Source organism: Notolepis coatsorum (assembly GCF_963971535.1).
Source record: "Notolepis coatsorum genome assembly, chromosome: 15".
NCBI lineage: Eukaryota > Metazoa > Chordata > Actinopteri > Aulopiformes > Paralepididae > Notolepis > Notolepis coatsorum.
This window is the reverse complement of record NC_140179.1, coordinates 4899322-4916203: the sequence shown is the minus strand read 5'-3', so window position 1 is coordinate 4916203 and position 16882 is coordinate 4899322. Positions and strand designations below refer to the sequence as shown.

At 43.6% G+C, this 16882-nt stretch overlaps 1 protein-coding gene across 1 annotated transcript in view; it reads left to right on the top strand.

Moving 5' to 3' along the window:
* LOC311241641 (exocyst complex component 6-like) overlaps window positions 1-7400 on the top strand; it is a gene marked incomplete at its 5' end in the record, with an annotated part of 58061 nt that extends 50661 nt beyond the window's left edge. The window contains 2 exons of the mRNA XM_084330518.1: window positions 2062-2174; window positions 5946-7400. Coding sequence (XP_084186644.1) covers window positions 2062-2174; window positions 5946-6078 — 246 coding nt within the window. The 3' untranslated portion in view covers window positions 6079-7400. The remainder of the gene's footprint in view (window positions 1-2061; window positions 2175-5945) is intronic.
* Between the last annotated feature and the right edge of the window lie 9482 nt (window positions 7401-16882).

Sequence of the window (16882 nt, the reverse complement as noted above, 5' to 3'; positions counted from 1 at the left end):
GTTTAGACAAGTTCTACTGAAATATCCGTTGAGCTTCTTGACTGCGAGTCCAGGTACATAACATCCTGACTCTATATATAAACACCTACTGACTCCATGAGTCTAGTTCATTATTATTATTATCCTCCTTCAGTTACTCCAGGCGAGAATAGCGGTGTTAATGCTAAGCCTCGCCCCGTCTCTCTCTTCTCTCTGTCTCCATCAGATCTTCAGCCTCTCTGTCTCCATCTCAGATCTAAGCCCTTCTTTGACTGTGCCTCTACGACGACCCTCACACCCAACTGTTTCAGTCAATGACATTAGCATACACTCAGGAGTGTGTGTGTGTGTGTGTGTGTGTGTGGGGGGGGGGGTAGTAGTTTATTTTTAGGTTACTCGGAGGTCATCTCTCTTTCTGCATTTTAAATGTTCCTCTTCACACCTCCTTGTTAACCATTTAGCAGCACCCCCTCTCAGCCGCCTTTCGCCCTCTTTATCTGTCTCTCTCTCTGTCTGTCTCTCTATCTGTCTGTCAATTACATTTTCAATTCAATTCAATTAAAATGGGCTTTATTGACATGGGAAACATACGTTTACATTGCCAAAGCCAAACAAAACAAAACAATCAAACAGAGAAATCAAAAGAAATCAGTACATTACAGAGGGAATTTCTTGTATGGTTGACAGTCTTTTATGGTGGTTGTATTCCGTTGGATGTCCTTTTCTTGTCACAGCAGCTCACAACTCTTGCTGCTGTGTTTGCACATTGTTGTATTTCTCCCAGTAGGTATGGGAGTTTTGAGTTGTTTTCCATGTTTTCAAAGTCTCTTTGGGTGTTTGCAATTTGTGGGAAGTATATGTCTCTGATGTCTTGGTATAGTGGGCAGGTTGTTAGGAAGTAGTTCGGTTGTAGTTCGGTTTCCACCTCTTCTTGTGTGCAGTGGGTGTCTCTCTCTGTCTCTCTCTCCACATGTGTCTCTCTGTCTGTCTCTCTCTCCTCTCTCTGTCTCTCTCCTCTCTCTGTCCCTCTCTCCTCTCTGTCTGTCTCTCTATCTCTCTCTGTCTTTCTGTCTGTCTCTCTCTGTCTGTCTGTCTCTCTCTATTTGTCTCTCTGTCTGTCTGTCTATCTGTCTCTCTCTATCTGTCTCTCTCTCTCTGTCTGTCTGTCTGTCTCTCTCTATCTGTCTCTCTGTCTGTCTCTCTATCTGTCTGTCTCTCTATGTCTCTCTCTCTCTCTCTCTCTGTGTCTCTTTCTCTCTCTGTCTGTCTCTCTCTCTCTCTCTCTCTCTCTCTGTGTGTCTCTCTTTCTCTCTGCCTGTCTCTCTCCGCCTGTCTCTCTCTCTCCCCCTCTCTCTGTGTCTCTCTTCCTCTCTCTGTGTCTGTCTCTCTCTCTCTCTCTCTCTCTCTCTCTCTCTCTCTCTCTCTCTCTCTCTCTCTCTCTCTCTCTCTCTCTCAGAAGGTGTAGAAGCTTTGTCGTAGAAAATATCATCATGTCATTATAGATCTGTGTTGAGATATCATTTTATCTTTGTACAGCTTGACTGGTTCAATATGGCCAGCTAGTATAATGTGTGTGTCCGAAGGTCCGAAGGTCCGAAGGTCCGAAGGTACCAAGGTTATCTTCCCAGCCAGCCAAAGCAAGCTGGTGTTAATACTTCCTCTCTTCTGAGAACCCAGTTTGTTTATACTTTCATCATCATATCTGATGTATAATGTTACGTCTTGCAAGTGTGTATTAACGTACGTTCTGCCCAGACCTCTTGGTCACTTTGCTGGTCAGACTCTTATGTGCGAACATGATCGGTCTCTGATTGTAAACTGAACTTTCATTTGTGATGGCCACAGATGAAATAAACTATGTTTTCTATTTTTAATAACGACTCGGAATGATTTATACAAACGGCTCATCTTTTGCCCTTTAACATTTTCCATAACAGCTTCGCCCACTCTGAGACAGAACTATGTCTCCAGCTTGAAACTTCTCATCTTCGTATATGACGTTTAAATGTTTTTCTTCACCTTTTTTTTGCGCGCGCGCGTGTGTGTGTGTGTGTCTGTGTGTGTGTGTGTGTGTGTATCCAGCTTCTGGATCTGTTCATGGTCTGGGACTGGTCCACCTACCTGGCAGACTACGGCCAGCCCACCTCTAAGTACCTGAGAGTCAACCCTGCTACAGCCCTGGCTCTGCTGGAGAAGTAAGTATATTTACGGAAGCCGTGTTGTAAAATAGATAGATAGATACTTTAGTGCCATTACAACTAGGGCTGTCAAAATTAATGTTTTGACTTTGGAGATTAATTTAAATGATTTAAAGCATTAAAATAAATTAATCTAGATTAATCTATGGAGTGAAAAATCTTCAACGTTCTGAACTTTCAGCAGTATATTTGCTTGTGCAGATATAAGAAAGAGGTCTAGCTGAGGTTTTGTTGAACATTTGTAGCCTATTTCACAGGAGAGAAACTGTATTCAAAGAAAGCTATTAAAATAGTCTTTGGATCTAAATATACTTTCTTTGTGTTGATTTTACATTAATTCCATGATTTTTTCAAGTAAATATCTGTTACAAGCTTCGGTCTTAAGTAGAAAAATGCTATTTTTAATCTAGATTAATTACAGAAAATTGTGAGATTAATTAGTTACATTTTTTTAATCTATTGACAGCACTAATTTCAACACATGGTTGATTGGGATTTGTCTCGGCGCAATGCTCATTTCAGCATAAAACAGTGGGGAAAAAACATACAAGAATACATACAATGCCATCCCTGAAGTAGAAGAAATATTCCACAAACATTTCATACGAGCCGTGAGTTCCTAAAAATGCTACAGTGCATAAAAGAGCTCAGTGCTCCATTAAAAGTGCATAATATTGCCTTAAAAGTGCCTGTCGGCTAGTGCTAGCCCTTATAGTACAAAGTGCCTGTGCATTAGGGCTTGAGTTCAGGTATTATATTAAGTTCCTAATAGGGATGTCCGATATTATCGGCCGATATCGGCAGTAAAATGTGATATCGGAAAATATCGGTATCGGTTTAAAAAAAAAGAAAAACAATAACAATATTTGTTATATATATATCCAGTGAAATTATTAGTTACCTGAAATTATTCAGTTTTTTGGGGGGGGGAAACCCTGCATATATCGGTATCGGTTGATATCGGTTGATATCGGTATCGGAAATTAAGAGTTGGACAATATCGGAATATCGGTATCGGTAAAAAAGCCAATATTGAGCATCCCTAGTTCCTAATAATAAGAGGAGACAATATATTGGACCACGTTTACACCAACATGTCCCCCTCCCCCACCCGGGACAGTCTGACCACCTCTCTTTGTTCCTCCTGCTCCCCAAGTGCTTAACCATCAAACAATGTGAAGCCCTCAGTCAGAACAGTCAAGGCGTGGCCTGCAGGGGGCAGACTCTGAGCTGAGGGGACAGACTGAGGGGACAGACTGAGGGGACAGACTGAGGGGACAGACTGAGGGGACAGACTGAGGAGACAGACTGAGGAGACAGACTGAGGGGACAGACTGAGGAGACAGACTGAGGAGACAGACTGAGGGGACAGACTGAGGAGACAGACAGACTGAGGAGACAGACTGAGGGGACAGACTGAGGGGACAGACAGACTGAGGAGACAGACTGAGGGGACAGACTGAGGGGACAGACTGAGGAGACAGACAGACTGAGGAGACAGACTGAGGGGACAGACTGAGGGGACAGACAGACTGAGGAGACAGACTGAGGGGACAGACTGAGGGGACAGACTGAGGAGACAGACTGAGGAGACAGACTGAGGAGACAGACTGAGGAGACAGACTGAGGGGACAGACAGACTGAGGAGACAGACTGAGGAGACAGACTGAGGAGACAGACTGAGGAGACAGACTGAGGAGACAGACTGAGGAGACAGACTGAGGAGACAGACTGAGGAGACAGACAGACTGAGGAGACAGACTGAGGAGACAGACTGAGGAGACAGACAGACTGAGGGGACAGACTGAGGAGACAGACTGAGGGGACAGACTGAGGGGACAGACTGAGGGGACAGACTGAGGAGACAGACTGAGGGGACAGACTGAGGAGACAGACTGAGGAGACAGACAGACTGAGGAGACAGACTGAGGAGACAGACTGAGGAGACAGACTGAGGAGACAGACAGACTGAGGGGACAGACTGAGGAGACAGACTGAGGAGACAGACAGACTGAGGAGACAGACTGAGGAGACAGACTGAGGGGACAGACTGAGGAGACAGACTGAGGAGACAGACTGAGGAGACAGACTGAGGGGACAGACTGAGGAGACAGACTGAGGGGACAGACTGAGGAGACAGCATGTTTGCCACCCTGGACGCGTGAATATTTTAGGCAACCAACTTGTGTTCAGCGTTTCTCTGATTGGCCACTACGCCCATGTGACCGCGGCAGTGCGAGAGCTGCAGTGCGGAAATAGGCTGCATTCTATTGCCATTCTCTGCGACAAACTCTAACCTTAACCAACTCCGAAACAGCGCATAAACTTAACCCTTCTAACCTTAACCAACTCCGAAACAGCGCATAAACTTAACCCTTCTAACCTTAACCAACTCCGAAACAATGCCTAAACTTAACCCTAACCTTAAAGGGGAACTATTTTACTATTTCTTTCACTATTTGGGCACTTTTACACAATTCCTGTGAGTCTATGGAACACCTCTGTAATATATATATTTTTTTTATTCATTGTTTTGTATTTCTAATCAAGTCCTCAAAAACAGCATTTTTCTACCTCAAGATTTCGAGCTGTTTTGCAGCCGCAGCTGCAGGTGCCACCTAAACCACTGTGCAGGTTCTGGTTCCCCTGAACATTAACATGCAGCGGTGTCTCTCTGACATCACATATAGGCACATTTTCAAACGACTCAGTTCAGTGAGGGTGAATATTGTGAGAGGAGAATTGGAAGAATGCGCCAATATGAGAATTTTGAGACATAGATCATATTAATATAAGTTCACATAGCTAGGAAACAATGCTAAACACTCAAAAAGGCCATTTATAAGATAGTTCCCCTTTAACCAACTCTTTGTAGTCATATCGGGGCCGATATCCAATGTCAATATGGGGTCGGTCCCTCCCTCCCTCCCCCTGATATCACCACCTCACCTGAAACCAGACTGAGTTCAGATTTTAGATGAACTAACAGATCAAGCAGCTCACCCTCTGTTCCAGTTTAAAAGCAGAGTTTCTCAGTAGCTGTCCTGTCCTCCAGCCTGTTGTCAGTATAGCATGGTTACCACTATCCACTGTGTTCACTACTGTGTTCTCTCTCTCTCTCTCTCTCTCTCTCTCTCTCTCTCTCTCTCTCTCTCTCTCTCTCTCTCTCTCTCTCTCTCTCTCTCTCTCTCTCTCTCTCTCTCTCTCTCTCTCTCTCTCTCTCTCTCTCTCTCTCTCTCTCTCACTCTCTGTCTCTGTCTCTCTCCCTCTGTCTGTCTCTCTGTCTCTATCTCTCTCTCTCTCTGTCTCTACCTCTCTCTATCTCTCTCTATACTTCTGTCTCTGTCTCTCTCTCCCTGTCTCTCTCTACATCTTTGTCTCTCTTTACCCCTGTCTCTCTCTGTGTCTCTCTCTCTCTACCTCTGTCTCTCTCTACCTCTCTCTTCCCTCTCCCCTCTCTCTCTCTTTCTCTCTGCTCACAGAGTGTACAGAGGGTAGGTGCTTCTTTCTCTGTTGTTGCTGCACTCTCTCACTTGGTGTACATGGCTCATCATTATGTTGTTTATTGTGTGTCTAAAGTCCATCAGTCAGCCGTCTTTGCATGACATGAGATGTCCTCTGTCGTGTAACCCGTGTGTCGTCCTGTGTGTCGCCCCAGTCGCTGCTGCTGTTATTATTTTATTGACGGTTGTGATTGTTTCTGTCTCTCTCTCTCTCTCTCTCTCTCTCTCTCTCTCTCTCTCTCTCTCTCTCTCTCTCTCTCTCCAGAATGAAGGACAGTAATAAGAAGAACACAATCTTCTCTCAGTTCCGAAAGAACGACAGAGACAAACAGAAGTTGATCGAGACGGTCGTCAAACAGCTGAGGAGCTTGGTCAACGGCATGTCTCAGCACTCCTAGAGAGAGACACACTCCTAGAGAGAGAGAGACACACTCCTAGAGAGAGAGAGACTCCTAGAGAGAGAGAGACACACTCCTAGAGAGAGAGAGACACACTCCTAGAGAGAGAGAGACACACTCCTAGAGAGAGAGACACTCCTAGAGAGAGAGAGACACACTCCTAGAGAGAGAGACACTCCTAGAGAGAGACACACACACATGTCTCAACACTCCTAGAGAGACACACACACACACACACACACACACACACACACACACATAGGACTGATGCACACACACACCAGGGTTCACACAAGGTCCTTGAAGTGCTTAAAGTGCTTGATCTTTTTACAGAAAAAAGTCAAGGCCTGGAATTCCTTGAAAACGGGTGCTTAAAAAGTCCTTGAAAGTCAAATCAACCATTCGCATTCAACGTTTTGTTCATCCATGATCAAATTGTTCTGAATCAAGAAATTTTATTTGTTTAATCTAAAGTGTAACTAATTGTCGGAAATTGGTTTTTTAAACCATAAATATTGGATCCAATTTTATTTCAATCAAAAACTGCATTTTAAAGTGAATCGTGTCCTTTTAAATGCCCTTTTAAAATGAAAAATAGTGCTTGGGAAAGTACTCGAAAGTCCTTGAATTTCATTTTGCAATGTCTATGGGAACCCTGACACACACACACACACACACACCACATTGAGGCACACGCACATACATTCTGGAGGAGTGCACATACGCACACACACATACAGGACACACACACATAGGAGATATGCACACACACACGGATACACACTGACACACACACACAGGGGACAGACAGATGGGACACACACTCCTAGCACAACACACACACACAGAAACTTATTATGCATATAACCTTTCAATGAGCCTCTATCCACAGTGTAAATCCTCCCCCCCCCCCCCCCCACACACACACACACACACATACCATTCTAAACAGAGCAGTTTATGGGACTCTCGTAAAAAGGAATGAACAGTCAAATGTTCGTATGTATTTTTAATGTATGTACAGTACAGGCCATGAGATGAAGGAACTGTGTGTGTAAGAAGGAGTCGTGCCAGTGGACTAGGATTATGAGCAAAAACAATGTATCTAATCACTGTATGTACAGTATGTGTGTACTGGATATGTACAATATGTATGTACTGGATATTTACAGTACGTGTGTACTGGATATGTACAGTATGTGTGTACTGGATATGTACAGTATGTGTGTACTGGGTATGTACAGTATGTGTGTACTGGGTATTTACAGTATGTGTACTGGGTATGTACAGTATGTGTACTGGGTATGTACAGTATGTGTGTACTGGGTATGTACAGTATGTGTGTACTGGGTATGTACAGTATGTGTACTGGGTATTTACAGTATGTGTACTGGGTATGTACAGTATGTGTACTGGGTATGTACAGTATGTGTGTACTGGGTATGTACAGTATGTGTGTACTGGGTATGTACAGTATGTGTACTGGGTATGTACAGTATGTGTACTGGGTATGTACAGTATGTGTGTACTGGGTATGTACAGTATGTGTGTACTGGGTGTGTACAGTATGTGTGTACTGGATATGTACAGTGTGTGTGTACTGGGTATGTACAGTGTGTGTGTGTGTACTGGGTATGTACAGTATGTGTACTGGATATTTACAGTATGTGTGTACTGGATATGTACAGTATGTGTACTGGATATGTACAGTATGTGTACTGGGTATGTACAGTATGTGTGTACTGGGTATGTACAGTATGTGTGTACTGGGTATGTACAGTATGTGTGTACTGGATATGTACAGTATGTGTGTACTGGATATGTACAGTATGTGTGTACTGGATATGTACAGTATGTGTGTACTGGACGAGGGGTCTGGCCCTTGGGACACCTGCCCCTCTCCGAGGTGTGGACGAGGGGTCGAGGGATGAAGGAATAATAGATGAATGGATGATGACGTCCCTAGAGAGACTGATGTTCATGAACGAAATTATGGGATGTTGTTCCTCCAAGGCCTTGGTCGTCTGTCGATTACCCCCCCGCCTCTCTCTCTCGCGCGCGCATGTTTTCTTCTGCTCTCGCGCTCTCTCTCTCTCGTTCATGCACGCACACACAAACTTTTTTAATGACATTTCTTAAATTGTTGTTCCCATTGTAAAAAAACGTAATAATTGTAAAAACAGTTGTACTTTTAGATCACAATCATTCAACCAAACATAACATGATAGAACATAATACCATATTTCCAGGATATAGTTTATACAACAACAACAATAATAATACATTCGATTTATATAGCACTTTTCTAGAACTCTCACTTTAAAATAAGCGGTTAGTGAGACAACAGACGAGGAGAAGGCGTTTCAGGCAGGAGTCCAGGGCCGTAGCGAATAGTTCGAAGCTTCGCTCATAACGTTGACATTTGAATTCTAAATGTACAATGCGGAGATTCAGATGCTGTCCGCTCCATGTGTGAGAGATTCACATTAAGGCTGAGACGATATGCCATTTGGAAGAATCGATAAATCGGGACAAAATTATCCATATTTTTATTAGTATTTAAAAAAGGAAATATATATATATTATTTAAACGACAAATGTATGTTTATCTTGCAGCAATTCTTTGTCTTTGCAGCCATCTTTAGTGTTACAGACGTCCCCATGTAAGGAGGAGTGCACTGCATATTGAATGCGCAGAGTTCATGTCAACGGAATTGACATGAAATGGGGATGTTTTCACTCAAAGATGCCACAAGACCTAGTATTTTAGTATAGTATAAAGTATTTAATAAAAATCTATTTTTTAAATGTACACATGCAAAGAAGAAATCGATAAGTGATGCCACTTATCGATTTCACACAGTTATCGATATCCATAATTCTGGTCTCAGCCTTAATTCACATACTGTCTGCTACACGTGTGATAGATTCACACTACACGTGTGACAGATTCACATGCTGTCTGCTACACGTGTGATAGATTCACATACTCTGCTACACGTGTGAGAGATACTGTCTGCTACATGTGTGAGAGATTCACATGCTGTCTGCTACATGTGTGAGAGATATATCTGCTACATGTGTGAGAGAAAGCAACGCTGGGTAGCGAGTGGACGTGTGAAAGAGGCCACAGAGAGAGAGGGACAGGCGTGTAAGAGGCTTCTCCGGGCGTTTTGCTCACCAAGGCTTTGGGTGAAAACCAATTGAACTGTTTGATGCTTTTTAAGGACTCCCATAATGCAATACTGGTTGGAGTTGATTGGCTGTTGCATAGCCGATGTGTATTTTTAGTTGAAGACAAAAAAAGAGGGACTACAACATAGAATTAGAATCATCAGGTTGAAGTGAAAACACTGATTTAATGGGAATGTCTGGTCTACTTGTTTCTGAGGAACACACACACTGTGCTCTGCTTGTGGGGGGAGGGGGGGGGGGGGGGTCCCACTGAATACCGACCTGGGATCAGGTTAACCCTGTCCTCTCTGATGGATAGGATTAGCAATGGATAGGTAGAAACTGACCTTGAGTCAGCATTCTGTGGAAACTTCAGTGAAATCATGTTAATTCTTCTCTGATATGCACAATGGGCACCAATTAAATGGCTTGCAACAAACTGCAAAGCCCGCCCCCACCGCCTTGTGTGTATGTGTGCATGCTCAAGCCAATGCAAGGAACCAAACAGGATGTGACATCCATCAGACACATGCTTGACTCGCTAGAGCCTAGAAGGGTTTAACGTTGTCTAACCATAGAGCCTAGAAGGGTTTAACGTTGTCTAACCATAGAGCCTAGAAGGGTTTAACGTTGTCTAACCATAGAGCCTAGAAGGGTTTAACGTTGTCTAACCATAGGGCCTAGAGAGGTTTAATGTCTAACCATAGAGCCTAGAGAGGTTTAATGTCTAACCATAGAGAGGTTCTGTAGCCTCCGGCCCTAGAGCCTAGAGGAGTTCTTCAATGCCCTACCCTAACCCTAAAGGGGTTTCCTAAATTATGGGTTGGTCTACATAGGCTCTAGCGATTGGTTGATGTGTTTAAATTGGCTCTAGTGATTGGCTGATGTGTCTAAATTGGCTCTAGTGATTGGCCGATGTGTCTAAATCGGCTCTAGTGATTGGCTGATGTGTCTAAATTGGCTCTAGTGATTGGCTGATGTGTCTAAATTGGCTCTAGTGATTGGCTGATGTGTCTAAATTGGCTCTAGTGATTGGCTGATGTGTCTAAATCGGCTCTAGTGATTGGCTGATGTGTCTAAATTGGTTCTAGTGATTGGCTGATGTGTCTAAATTGGTTCTAGTGATTGGCTGATGTGTCTAACTGGACCTGGCATGAAGCGTCTGTGTGACTCATGGAGTGGGTGAACTTAACAATGGTCTTTTGAAGTATACCCCCCCCCCCCTTGATTCTGGATTTAAAGAACCCTACAATTATGTTATATATACTACATATATATACAAGTATAACAATTCAATAACTTGCATCCCAAATTAAGTCTTTTTGTTCCTCAGGGTATAATGAAGCTTTAGAATCTCAACGATAACATTTTCCACTAAACAGCAATAATGATTGGTCCATTTTACAGCCTCACTCGCAGGCTTATCGACAGCTTATCTAACATCAACCAACGACTTCTGATGGAGAAATCCTTTTATAATCATAGTGTTTTTTATTCATTGGGTCCGTGCTTTAATTTCAACAGGCGTTTTGCACTGAAAATATTATTTAAATGTTTATTTTCTTGATTACGGTTTTCTTTTTTTTTAATCGTTGCTTGTAAATGCCATATTGTACATACTGCATATTTTGTAAAGAAAATAATGTTGCAGCTCGTGGAGGTTAACACTGTGACACAAACCTCCTCAGAGACGGAAAAGTAAATATGTAATTAGTACATAAGATGTTGAATTTCAATGTGTGGCTTCCTTAGAGCAGACATGACGAGAGGAGCTGAGGGAAATCCACCTGGAAACACAAAGTCGGGTCGTTCCTGAGATCCTGGAGTGTCTTCCGGGGGGGGGCCTCTGTGTTTTAAGGTGGATTTCCAACTCTGTAATCTTATTTCCACTCACTCACACATAGTTGAAATAGGAATGTTATCATTCCAGTAAGAGCTAGCTAGAGTTAAACCGCTCCTCCACATTTCAACGGGCTGGGAAGAAGCATGCTGTCCCCCTGGTGCTGCTGAGAGCAGGAAACATCACATCTACAGTACTGTCCAGGCTGTCCCCCTGGTGCTGCACCACATCTACAGTACTGACCGCTGGCTTAACATAGGAGCAGGTTCGGCGAGTTTCCCCGATAACTTCCAAAGATATTGAATGATATCTTTAAAAAAAAAAATTAAATATTATATACATTATGTAAAACTAAACTTGAAAATCGTACTTAGGAATGTGATTCAGACATATTGATATAGTTCTGAACAAAATATCAAAAGTTCAGTGATATTTTCTGGACAGTTATCTGGCAACCTGCAATGCCCCCCCCAGGACATCGTAGGTCTGGCTCCGTACTCACAAAGCCCCTCAAACTGATCTAGAGTCTGTTGAAATGCCCCCCCCCCCCAGGACATCGTAGGTCTGGCTCCGTACTCACAAAGCCTCTCAAACTGATCTAGAGTCTGTTGAAATGCCCCCCCCCAGGACATCGTAGGTCTGGCTCCGTACTCACAAAGCCTCTCAAACTGATCTAGAGTCTGTTGAAATGCCCCCCCCAGGACATCGTAGGTCTGGCTCCGTACTCACAAAGCCTCTCAAACTGATCTAGAGTCTGTTGAAATGCCCCCCCAGGACATCGTAGGTCTGGCTCCGTACTCACAAAGCCTCTCAAACTGATCTGGAGTCGGGTGAAATGCCCCCCAGGACATCGTAGGTCTGGCTCCGTACTCACAAAGCCTCTCAAACTGATCTGGAGTCTGTTGAAATGCCCCCCCAGGACACCGTAGGTCTGGCTCCGTACTCACAAAGCCTCTCAAACTGATCTGGAGTCGGGTAAAATTCCCCCCAGGACATCGTAGGTCTGGCTCCGTACTCACAAAGCCCCTCAAACTGATCTGGAGTCGGGTGAAAGGTTGAAAAGAGGCTTTGTAACAGAATGTTTGGAATGCCCGTGTTGGACGAGACAGCGGCCATAACGTGCTACACAACGGTTGCTGTGTTGATATACGAGAGATATATCAACAAAAAATGTAATAAATGTGTGTTTTATTACTGGATCTTGTAAACGAGTCATCGTGGAAATCACGCTTTCTGCACTACCACTGCATAGAAGGTTACCAATGGTTACAGGCAGCCATGTTGGAAGAACTGCAACTTCACTGCAAAGCCTCTATGCCCTCGTGAAACTGTTCCTTGTTGTCACTGTCCCCGTGTCAGTAGCTTTGTGAATACGGGTCCTACTCTTCTGGGTATGTAGACAGGGAGGGTGCAGACACTGATGATCCATCATGGCTGCTACTGTATGTAAACAGGGAGGACACTGATCCACCATGGCTGCTACTGTACTGGATGATGTGTCTCCCAGCCTTCAGCAGACACCAGAGAGAGAGACCTCTCTGACCCCTCCAGACTCAGACCATGTTTCTCCTGATTCTTTGTTTTTATTTGTGTGCTGTAATAAAATAAAAATGTCTTCACTCTATAATACCTTTGTTGTCGTTGTGTGAAAGGACTGAATTGTCACGTGGTACATTTCTATCGCCGTGTAAAAGTCTTAGGCCTTGTCCAGACGAAAACGATTTAGATCTTTTTTGTTTTCATTTCGTTTTCATTAAAAAAAAAAAGGGTTTCCATAAAAACGAAAACGTCTCAAGATAATATGCGAGTGCCACAAATTTACAAAATAAATGTCTTTCCCCCGACCGGAAGTGTTGTCGTTGTTTTCGATCACTTGAGCTAACTTAACGTTAGTTTTCAAATGAGTGGAGAGAGAGACAGAGACCGCGGCTCAAACTACCTGTGTTGTATTAAAGTAATTGATTGATGTTTAACTTGTCCCTGTGTCCAAACTGTATTTAACGTTACCTCAGGATACCACTGTCTATTGTATTTAGTTGGTTAGCTATTTAGCTAATGTTGATAGCATTTTGAATAGCATCAATGCTAGCTGGCTGGCTACAGCTTTATTTACTAAATTATGGAGGCTTTTTAATCGTCAAGGTAAGAGAGGATTTGTCATGATCAACTGAAGGCGTATGCTATGGAACAATAATGTGTTTGGCTACTACTTGGGTTTTCAGAAAAAGGCCAGTTATGTGACGCTAATCTCTAGCTAGTATCGTGTATTACATCACAGTAGCCTCCCGATCAAGCTCAATAGCTTCTGTAACACGAACGCAACCACTCTGATGCCATTGTTGTTTAATAATAACTCCCGTGTTTAATAAACACTTCTAGCCAGGACATATAAGACACATGTATCATGTTTCTTTTTTTGTTGGCTGGGTTTGCATGCGGATTAAGGGAGATGTAAATCTGTTGTCTACGGTGGTAGTACAGGCGCAGTACATATACACCGGTTCCTGACAGGCAGCGAGCGAGCGAACTGGAGACGAAATCGCGCGCGACACTGTCCTGATATGAGGCGGCGCGTGTCCGAGTGTGTCTTCTATGGCTCTGAAAGCAGCCTGCGATTCTCGACCAATAAAAAGTGTTTAGGGGCGGGACTCTGCCGCGTAATCGCTCAACTAGAGACACAGCGAGCGAATTGAGGGGTAAACGACATCGCTGCTCAGTTCGCTGTCGCTCGCGGCAGGTCAGGATAGTCTGATTGAAACGAATACATTTTAATCACTTTTTATCGCTCGCTCGCGTCGCTCTATGTCAGGAAGGGGTGTTAGCTGTAAAAGCCTGATCAAGCTCAATAGCTTCTGTAACACGAACACAACTGTATGGCGACTGTCCAAACAAACTAGTCACAGAGAGACTAAATCGGGGAAATAATGATACCTGCCAGACGCGCCGCTTGTCATAAAATCACTGCTCCAGGATACTGCGTTTGGTTAGTTTATTGAAGTTAAAAACAGTTCATATACTAGTATAAAAAAGAAAGTGAATCACGGCTTGATTTATCATAGTGTAGCGTGCGGTCAGGAAAGTATGACTTCCCCGTTCACCCCCTCATCACCTGAAACTCGCCGGTGAACAGCTGACTTTTACTACTACTATGACACCACGTGACCCCTTTGTGAATGACGTAACCATAACCCGTGGTCTGGTACAAGGTTGAAGAAACATGGCTTTGCTTCAAAACCAAATTTTCAACAATACTAAACAACATGGCCCCCCTAAGAACCACCAGGGTAAAAAAAAAACGCGCTGAGCCGTGGATGCAAACTGAAATACTGACCGCTATGAACGCCAGTCAAAATAAAAGAGCGACGTCTATAGCAGCGGAATACGTTTATTTTGTACATTATCTAACGTTAACACGAACCTAAACTAACGTTACAACTAACCTAAAGTTAGTTTAGGTTCGTGTTAACGTTAGATAATGTACAAAATAAACGTATTCCGCTGCTATAGACGTTGCTCTTTTATTTTGAAACCCCCCAGAAAGGAAGTCATTATATTAGCTTTAGTGTTAGCTCCGGTTAGCTCCGAGCGTGCAGTAGTTAGTAGTATATTATCAATACCAGCCATTGGATTACTGTTTTCTAAATTGGGGAGGCTTTTAATCGTCAAGGTAAGAGGATTTTAAGTCATGGTATCCATAAACTTCAATCGGTTTGGATCCTTTGAATGAATGAGAATGTAAACAAACACGGCTTCCACGTAGAAATCACTGACTGCGCTTTCAGAGTATATCTGCTTAGAAAACGTAATTGTCGAATTCAATTATTTTTTATTTCTCCACATGGTAAATACACAGGTCACAACATGTTTACAGGAACGTTTTGGAGTTGTATTTGGAGTGTATTTGGTGACTGTAGGGCACTGTAGGGAACGTCAGGCTCTAAACCCCCCCCACTTCCAGTGATGAAGCTAAGCTACGCTAACGGAGCGACTGTTCCCTGAGCTAAATGCACGCACAGAGACAAAAAAGGTATGTATCTTCTTGTCTAACTCCAGGGAAGATGTTAAATAAGCTAATTTCCCAAAATGTTGGAGTTTTCCTTTAAACACTTTCTTCACAAACATAGCCACAACACTGGTAAACAAACTACCCTCCCACTCAGGGCATTATGGGGTACAACACATAGTAGCATACTACAAGAACCTAGGGGTCCACAAAGACGACTTCAAACTGGAAATGGTAACAACAGATGAGGTACTCAAAAAACTGAGCGCCCTCCAACCGAACAAGGCCACTGGCCATGACAACATCCCCTCCAAATTCCTCAGAGACTCGGCAGCCGCCATCACCCCAGTCATCACACACATAATAAACCTCTCCATAAAACAGGGACACGTCCCCAAGGACTTCAAAATTGCGAGAGTAACACCCCTGCACAAAAAGGGCAGCAAATTAGACCCAGGCAACTACCGCCCTGTTTCTATCCTTACCTCCATCTCGAAAGTCATGGAAAAAAGAGTATACGAACAGGTCGAAAAGTACCTCACAGAAAAAAATTTAATCTACGAATTCCAATCTGGCTTCAGAACATCCCACTCCACTGACACATGCCTTCTCTATTTGAACGACCACATCAAACAAGAGGTGGACACGGGCAAATACTGCGGCATGGTCATGCTGGACCTACAGAAGGCCTTCGACACTGTCAATCACACCATTCTGATTGACAAGCTAAAAGCAATTGGTTTTGATAGTCTATCAGTGAGCTGGATACAATCCTACCTGGAGGGGAGAGAGCAGATGGTGGAGGTAAACGGTACCCTACCCCCCCTCCCAGTGAGCTGTGGTGTTCCACAAGGAAGCATACTAGGACCGCTACTGTTCCTAATTTATGCAAATGCCATGTCGTCAGCTTTTGACTGCAACTTGTTCCTGTTTGCGGACGACTCAGCCCTGCTGGTCTCTGACAAGAACAAGTTACAGGTTGAAAAAACCCTCAGCTCGGAACTAGGCAAAATCTGCATATGGCTCGCCGATAACAAACTATCATTACACATGGGCAAAATAGAGTCCATTCTCTTCGGTTCAAATAACAAACTCAGCAAGACCGACGGCTTCTCAGTTACAGTGGGTGACAATATTGTCACAAGGAAAGATGAAATTACCTACCTGGGTTCCATCCTAGAGGCTAATCTTTCCTGTGACAAAATGGCATCCAATGTAATAAAAAAAAGTCAACCAACGAATTCGATTCTTGTACCGGATCTCCTCTCTGGTAAACAAGAATACCCTGAAGACTCTGGCAGGAGCACTCATTCAAGGGTACTACGACTATGCTTGCACCTCATGGTACCAAAGCACCTCAAAGGCACTAAAAACAAAATTACAAACATCTCAAAACAAACTGGTCAGACTACTGCTTGACCTGACTCCTATAACCCACCTCACCCCTGCCCACTTTGACAACCTAGGATGGCTTAGAGTAGACGACAGAGTACAGCAACTTGCAATGGGCCTGGTCTACAAGATACACTACATGACCAAGGTACCCATGTACATGTCAAAATACTTCCCAAAGGTCAGTGAATACCACGATCACAACAGAGGGAGCTCCACAAATCATGTTAAACCCAGATTCGGCTCAAACAAGGGACTAAACACGTTTCGCAATTATGCCACATCAATGTGGAACGCCCTACCCAAAGCTGTAAAGGAATGTGAATCACTACCCACTTTCAAAAACACTCTCAAAGAACACCTACGGGAGACTGCAATTTGAAAATGGCCCCTGC